This window comes from Myotis lucifugus, unplaced genomic scaffold (assembly GCF_000147115.1).
Source record: "Myotis lucifugus unplaced genomic scaffold, Myoluc2.0 scaffold_20, whole genome shotgun sequence".
In the NCBI taxonomy this organism is placed as follows: domain Eukaryota; kingdom Metazoa; phylum Chordata; class Mammalia; order Chiroptera; family Vespertilionidae; genus Myotis; species Myotis lucifugus.
The window spans coordinates 634,131-642,476 of record NW_005871068.1 but is presented as its reverse complement, the minus strand read 5'-3'; the positions used below and the strand labels follow the sequence as shown (position 1 = coordinate 642,476).

The window sequence follows — 8,346 nt, the reverse complement described above, 5'->3', positions numbered from 1 at the left end:
CTGTCACCTGTATGGATTCTCACATGTGTACGCAGAATTGAAATCCAGGGAAAAGTATTTTCCGCACCCTTCAAATGTGCACTGATAGGGCTTCTCTCCAGAATGCACCAGTTGATGCCGTTTTAGTTTTGAGCTCTCAATAAAACCTTTGCCACATTCTGCACATATGTGGCCTTTAGGACCGTGGGTGTGCTGATGTTTTCTCATAGAAGCGGAATCCCGGAACATCTTTCCGCAGCCTTTATGAAGGCAAGGTACTGTCCTTGGAATGTCATCATCGCACTTTTTAGGCTTAACTTTAATAAATTCTGCCAGCTGTTTGGGATCTGATAAGTCAATGCCAGGTAGTCCTCCAGGAGGAAGTTTCTTTCCCGTCATATACTCTGAATAATCAGGAGCTAAGTTCGGTAAGTTCACCGGACTCTGTTCTTCAATCTCCTGATCTCTTTCACCAACTTGGGACCACATGGTGACGGAGAACTCACCCTCTAGGGTTTTGACCTGCACCTGCTTCTGCTCCCACTTTCTGTTGCCTCCCTCCGAGCCGCCGCCTCCCGCCGCCCCGGCCGTGCTTTTGGCGGTGCGTTTCTTACCCTTGCCGGCGCTTTGCTTGCCGGTGCTGGTGGTGCTTTTCATATCGCGGTTAGTGGTGCTTTGCTGATCGTGGCTGGCGGCGCTTTGCTGGCCGATGCGGAGCTTTTTGAGCTTTTTGCCGTGGCTGCTGTGCTTCTTGCTTGGCTTACCGTCGCTGGTGGTGCTTTTCATACCGCGGTTAGTGGTGCTTTGCTGATCGTGGCTGGCAGCGCTTTGCTGACCGATGCGGAGTTTCTTGAGCTTCTTGAGCGATGATGCCGCGGCATCTGACAGGGAAGCCGGAGTCTCCTGGAAGTAGACTTCTTCTTCCGCCGGGACAGGCACCTGCTGCTCCTGGAAGTTGCTAGCCTGCTCGTTGTCGAACTCGGAATAGCCCACGACTTCCTCCCGGGTCTGCACCATGAACATTTCTTGGTCGTGGTTCCCTTCGTTCGGCTGCAGCGCAATCAGAGGTGAACTGTGGTGGCCACCGTGGACCCAACTGCCGCTGATATCCCGGTACTCAACGGTTTCCATCGCTGCGGGCTCCGCGGGAATATTCTCCACAGCGACATTCTCCTCAGCGATATCCGCCAAAGGGATATTCGCCACAGCGACATTCTCCTCAGCGATATCCGCCAAAGGGATATTCGCCACAGCGACATTCTCCTCAGAGATATCCTCCAAAGGGATATTCGCCACAGCGACATTCTCCTCAGCGATATCCGCCAAAGGGATATTCGCCACAGCGAAATTTTCCTCAGAGATATCCGCCAAAGGGATATTCGCCACAGCGACATTCTCCTCAGAGATATCCTCTAAAGGAATATTGTCCATGGCGATATTCTCCAAAGAGATATTGTCCATGGCGATACTCTCCATGTCGATATTCTCCAAAGCAAAATCGTCCACAGAGATATTCTGCATAGCAAAAGTCTCTAGGTGTACCTGGTGTAATTCCATTAACGCGACAGCCTCCTCCATGTCTTCTGGGGTGATGTAGATAAAGTTGTTTGAAGCCATGGCTGAGAGCTCTGACGAGGCTTTCGCGAGGAGGCTTTCGCGACGAGGCGGCAGTGCAGGGCGGGGCGGCCGGGGCGGCCGGAAGGTGGCGGAAAAGCTGAGAGAAAGAGCGCGGGCTCCAGGCGAGGGAGGGCTCTCGCTCTGAGGAAAAGGCGCGAAGGGCAGAGAGTGGCGCTGACTGGCGGTTTAGGCGTTAGACGCGGGGCATTATGGGCATCCTGGCACCCAGCGCATGCGCTTCCCGATATCCTGGAACCCGACGCATGCGTGCGGTCACGTTCATACCAGGTCACGCTCATACCCGGTCACGTTCGTACCAGGTCACGCACATACCCGTATGCTACCCCTCCAGCCTCTTCGCTCCGTCTACCCGCTATTGCTTCTTCAATATTATTTCACTAACCGGCCGCTCTGTCTAACCGCTATTGTTTCTTCAATATTAATTCACTTAGCGGCCGCTCTGTCTACCCGCTATTGCTTCTTCAATATTAATTCATGAACCAGATTCTTTACTGAATTTTTCTATATTTCATTTCCATTTATTTTATCCATCTCCCTCCTCAGGTGTATAACAATATTGGTGGGGGGGCTTTTAATATTCATACTCTTTCCCCTCTTATTTAATTGCACTGATTCACACTTATAGATCATTTAATAGTATCAGTGATAGTGGACAGCGGAATTACTTGTCTTGTCCTTTAAATAGGAATGCTTCTAATTCAGTGGTTCTCAACCTTGGCTGCACATTAGAATCACCTAGGAATCTTTTTAAAATCCCGATTTCTGGGCCTCATCCTCCTGAAATTCTGTTTCTTTGTTACTCATGTTGTGGCCCCACCCCATAACAAAGAAACAGAATTTCCGGAGGATGAGGCCCAGGAATCAGGATTTTAAAAAGATTCCCAGGTGATTCTAATGTGCAGCCAAGGTTGAGAAACACTGTCTAAGTGTTATAGCATTAGGAAGTATGCAGCTATTTCTACTTTCACTAAAGATTTTTGTTTTTTAGCCATTAATAGATATTGAATTCTATTAAATATGTTTCAATACCTGCTGATATGAGGATTCCCCCCCCTTAATGTTTAATAATGCTTCCCATATTCAAATAGATTACCTAATGTTGAACTATCCTTGCTTTGCTTAGATACATCATGTGACTGCCGAGTATTTTTGGTGCTTTTATCTGAGTTTTATTGGCCTAAGAAAAAAATCTTAGCTTCCTTCTCTATGTGCTCTGGAAAGTTTATACTAAATTGGAATTAAAAAGAAAAATCTTCTGCAATATTTGAAAGAATTCCACCTATGAAACTTTCAGAGGCATCCTTCATCAACTTTCTTAATTTCTCTCATTGTAATTAACCTGTGTATATACTTTTTTCTTTCTATCTTTCTGGGCTTTATTTAGGCTATTTGTTATTTTTTAAATAACTATCCAGGATTTTGAAAATTTTTTGCAGAGATGAACAAAGAACATTCTTATAATTTTTAATTTTCTATCAGATGTCATTCCCCAATCTGACTGCTAACTCTGTCTATAGAAGCTTTCTCCCATTGTTTTTTTTTTCCCTTCAAAGAACTAACTCCTGGACTTAACAGTTACAGTTTTTATTTTTTCCAATTTTCATTTTCCAATTATTATTTTCTGCCTATATCCTTACAAATTATAATAATTTCTGAATCATTTTATAGTTTTTCCCCTCACTTCTTCAGTTGCTTATCTGATTTACTTTCACTTATCCCATAACTATTGAAGGCAGTGAATTTTCCTTTTAGCAAAACTTTATACATTATTTCATTTTTACTTTTAAATATATTACAATGATTGTTTTGAATGAAACTGGACAATTTTTAATGTATTATGAACACTTGAAAATAAATTGTGGTACGATTTGGACATAATTATTTTTTTCTTATTAACAGCTTTTATAATCTGACTTTTTCATACCTACGTGCCAAGTATCAAGAGATAGGAGTCTCTTTTGTTACACCTGTTGCTTTCTTTGTACTTTCTCCATTTTCGTTTTGATGGTTTGTTACTTGATACAGTAAGACTCGCAGCAAATACATTTTCATTGTGGATTATACTCCATATGATTAAGTGCTCCTCTGTCTTCATTTAATGCCTTAGTCATATTTTCTATTCACATGGTATGTTCAACTCATTGTACTTTGTCTTTTTAAAATTATGTTGGTTTTAGTTGTTTTTTTAAAATATATTTTTATTGATTTCAGAGAGGAAGGGGGGAGAGAAAGAGAGAGAGAGAGAGAGAGAGAGAGAGAGAGAGAGAGAGAGAAAGAAAGAGACATCAATGATGAGAATCACTGATTAGCTGCCTCTTGTACGCCCCCCTACTGGGGATTGAGCCCGCAACCTGGGCATGTGCCCTTGGCCATAATCGAACCCAAGACCCCCCAGACCGCAGGCCGATGCTCTATGCACTGAGCCAAACCAGCTAGGGCTTGCTCTACTACTTTTGACTGAGATTCTCATAAACTGAATTTATCAACCGAAAGATGAGATACTTTCATTTGTGATTTGAGTATTTTCCATAAAACCACTAACACATAGAAGAATAAAAACATTTAAATCTGTTACCTGCACAAAATATCCTTAGCTGCTGGACTGGTGATATAAGTTGCAAATGAGTGGTAAACAGATCAACAAATGCTCCAGGATAAATAATGAAGAGAAAAATCCCAAAGCCATTAAATCGAACTTGTTCCCTAAGAAATCACATAAGAGAAAGAAATTTAGCACTAGTATTGCACTTGTCAAATTAATAATGTACGTAATTTTAGTACTTCCCACTGTAGTGCAAATTCTTACTTGAAAAACAAGTCTCTCTGGACAGTCAAAAAGTTATCCTACATATATGATTATCTAGCTATCATTTATCGACATCTCACAATTTTACAATAACGTACATATTTGGTCATCTATGAAACTGCATTTTATAAAATGACATTCTGAAATAGACTTTTAACTTGAAAATTCTTAGAAACAAATATGCTGAACAAATAGCTTGAAATTAGTCATATATATATATATATATATATATAATGAAAAGTTTAATATTTCTATGAGAAACTAAATAAAAAACATTTTTATGGTTTAGTCTGAATTTTCTGAGGACCCAGTAGATAATTACATTATCTAAATATTTATATTTGTCTTAGCTTTTATATTACTAGTATTTGTTTTTTGTTAATCCTCACCCGACGATATTTTTCCATTGATTTTTAGAAAGAGTAGAAGGGAGGTGGAGAGACAGAGAGAAAGAAACATCTATGTCAGAGAGACACATCGATTGGTTGCCTCCCACACATGCCCCGACCAAGGCTGAGGAACGAGCCTACAACCAAGGTACGTGCCTGCCCCTGACCAGAATCGAACTCAGGATCCTTCAGTACTCGGGCTGACACTCTATCCACTGAGCCAAACTTGCTAGGGCTGTCTCTGCTATTATAAATGAACATAGAGGTTTATTCACGTTAAATGAGGTACTGTTAAAAATGCATTATGCTCAAACTTTCCTTAGGAGAACTATATATCAATTCATTCTCTAAAAATGGAACTATACTTAACAGCCTCCTAAGACCAAATAGTTACTCTGAAAAAAGCACTATATAAATACACTGTGCTATCACTTAGTACTAAATACATCAGAAGACTGTATAATTCACTTTATATTGGCGATTGTGATTTTATAAAAAAAATTAACCAGCCTTGACCAGTTTGGCTCAGTGGCTAGAGCGTCGGCCTGTGGACTGAAGAGTCCCAGGTTTGATTCCAGTCAAGGGCATGTACCTTGGTTGCGGGCACATCCCCAGGAGGGGGTGTGCAGGAGGCACCTGATCGATGTTTCTCTCTCATCGATGTTTCCAACTCTCTATCCCTCTCCCTTTCTCTCTGTAAAAAATCAGTAAAATATATTTTTAAAAAAATTAACCACATTATACTGTGAATTATTAAACTGCTAATAACAATTCTTTTATATGTAAAACCCTTAGGAATGCAAGGCTAAAAATGTGGAAGCAAAGGTGAAAGAGATTTAAAAAAAAGGGCAGCCACCCACTTAAACCACTACATAGCACATCTGTGTAGTAGTATGTGCTCTGTCAAGATGAGGGTTTATTGCCAGTCTATAGACTCTTGTTCATAAGCAAGTGGAAAGTAATAAGGGATTAAATCTTCTCATCTAAAACCTTTAATCAGGTCCATACACCGAAGGAATAAAACACATCCCCATCAGCATGTGTACTCCTTATGGCAGTAATTATCAGTGGGAGTGAAGGGGAGTTGTGACTCACCTTCTCGCCCATCATGATTTTATAGGTTTAGGAACCTTTAAAATAGCTATAATCATGATACATTTGGGTAGTCACAACAAAAAGAGGGTATGATACTTGAAGGAAGTCCCAGTTCTCATCCTCCCTTATCTTCTTCGGTGTTTAGATAGGCTATGAAATTTGTTAACAAACCCAGAGCTTTCAATGCTCTTGCTCTAGTTAGCAGAGGCCATGAGTTAAAGCAGGAAAGTATTTCAACTGATAAGCCAAAGAAAGTACTAAGAAAGCAATGCAAAGGTTTCATTCTGACACAATGATGAATAGAAAGATTAGGTTTCAGGATTAGATGAAAATCATGAAGTACCATGAGTATATAACCATGCTGGTAGAAGGCAAAGGATAGAAAGACCCAGATTATAGCTATACATACGGTTAAGTGAGCATATTCATTAATATATAAATCTCCTCTGCAAAAGAGAAGGTACCTCAAAATAATTATTATGGATAAAACTGGGTAGCATGCACAGAAAGAAAAATATCAAATGTAGCAGATTTTAGTAATAAAATCTCCTAAATGCAAGCTGCTTTGCATGTAGTAGAAATAAAAAGGTAAATATCATTACCTAATGGCTGCTATCCCGTGTCCAATTTCATGTACAACACCACTAATGAGGACTGCAGCGAAGAAATACGTCAGTTGATTGACGGGTAAATTTATACCAGGAACCTATAAATTTCATAGACACAATGATAAGCACACACTTGGGTAGCAAGAGAACATGATGTTCACTTTGTATTAAAGCTTAAACTTCGAAGCTGATAGTTCTATAAACTAAAAATAATGTGACTATCAATGGTTCATTTTTTCATTTCTATCATAATAAAAGTAAAAACACCAGTCATTTTTTGAAGTAGGCAGCTTTTGAATTAAGCAAAATACCAATCTAAAGAGAAAAGGAAACACCAGGTTAAAAAGCTGAAATTTTAGCTTCCTGTAGTTTTCACTACCGGAAAGAATTAGAGAGCCTGGCAAAGTGCCAGGGGCCAGGGACTGTGAAGCGACATTGAAGGAGTCAGCTGGAAGCCTGATTTGGGAATTCTTGTTACAATTCCTAGTTCTTCCTCTATTCCTCTATATTGTTATTGCAGGGTTCCAAGTACTTATGTGAGTAATATAGGATATCCCCACCCCCATCAATGAATTTCCTTTTAGTATTCGAGAGTTGTTAATTAAAGGTAGTGTAATAAAGCGCCTTGTTGGTGTGGGAGCACTATACCTTCCATAACTTCGATTGTATCAGTTTGTCCAGTACATGGGTAGGAGCAAAGTGATACATAAATATTGTATTAAAATTGAAATTTAATGCAGAAGGTACGGCATTTGGAACATTTGTACATACTAAGGACCTGTGAAGAATCAAGAGTTGTCTTGTGCCCTAACCGGCTTGGCTCAGTGGATAGAGCTTTGGCCTGCCGACCAAAGGGTCCTGGGTTCGATTCCGGTCAAGGGAACGAACCTTGGTTGTAGGCTCCTCCACAGCCTGGGCCCTGGTCGGGGCTCCTGCAGGAGGCAACCAATCAATGTGTTTATGTTTCTGTCTGTCTTTCCCTCTGTCTTCCACTCCCCCTAAAATTCAATGGAAAAATATCCTCAGGTGAGTATTAACAACAAAAAGTTGTCTTGCAAACATGTGCTCCTAAGATGTTGTATAGGTATAAATCATTGCATACACAAGGGAAGTTTGCAATTTAAGGGCTGCGTGACAAATTATTTTTTTTCATTTTATTTTATTTTTTAAAAATATATATTTTTATTGATTTCAGGGAGGAAGGGAGAGGGAGAGATAGAAACATCAATGATGAGAGATAATCACTGATTGGCTGCCCCCTGCCCCCCACATTGAGGAACAAGCCCGCAACCCAGGCTTGTGCCCTTGACTGGAATTGAACCTGGGACCCTTCAGTCCACAGGCTGATGCTCTATCCACTGAGCCAAACCAGCTAGGGCTCATTTTATTTTTTAAATATACTTTTCATTGTTGATAGTATCACAGATATTTCCCATTTTACCCTCTTTTACCCCCCTCTAAATTATTTTGTAGATACCCAAGAATCTGCTCATAAGATAAATAATCACTCCCAAGTTATGTCAATTATTAAGGAGAGATTCTATAAATTAGGCTAAGTGGGTCCCACCAGGCATCAATACTATACTGAGCATCTATTTCTCACAGTCCAGGAGTTGGGACCCTGAAGATATTCTTCTGGAGGAAATTCCTCCTTTCTATTATTAGTTATTGTTTTAAGTTAATTATAAAATACTAGAGGCCCAGTGCACGAAATTCGTGCACTAGGGGGTGGGGTTCCCTCAGCCCAGCCTGCCCCTCTCACAGTCCGGGAGCCCTCAGTGGATGTCCTACTGACAGCCACAGTCTGGCAGCAGAGGCTCAGAGCAGTCGC

At 40.7% G+C, this 8,346-nt stretch overlaps 2 protein-coding genes across 4 annotated transcripts in view; both read right to left on the bottom strand.

The window, feature by feature from the left end:
- YY2 (YY2 transcription factor) overlaps positions 1-1,596 on the bottom strand; it is a 5,197-nt gene extending 3,601 nt beyond the window's left edge. Inside the window, 2 exon segments of the mRNA XM_023751318.1 lie at positions 8-35; positions 37-1,596. Of these exon segments, the coding sequence (XP_023607086.1) occupies positions 8-35; positions 37-1,596 (1,588 nt within the window).
- MBTPS2 (membrane bound transcription factor peptidase, site 2) overlaps positions 1-8,346 on the bottom strand; it is a 101,087-nt gene that overhangs the window by 72,628 nt on the left and 20,113 nt on the right. For all 3 annotated transcript variants that reach the window (XR_002828454.1, XR_002828455.1, XM_006085616.3), the window contains exons 4-5: positions 6,510-6,613; positions 4,193-4,320 (exon numbers count right to left, since the gene is read on the bottom strand). Coding sequence is in view for 1 of the 3 variants with exons in the window: in XM_006085616.3 (XP_006085678.2) it covers positions 4,193-4,320; positions 6,510-6,613 (232 nt within the window). In the remaining 2 variants the exon portion in view is untranslated. The remainder of the gene's footprint in view (positions 1-4,192; positions 4,321-6,509; positions 6,614-8,346) is intronic.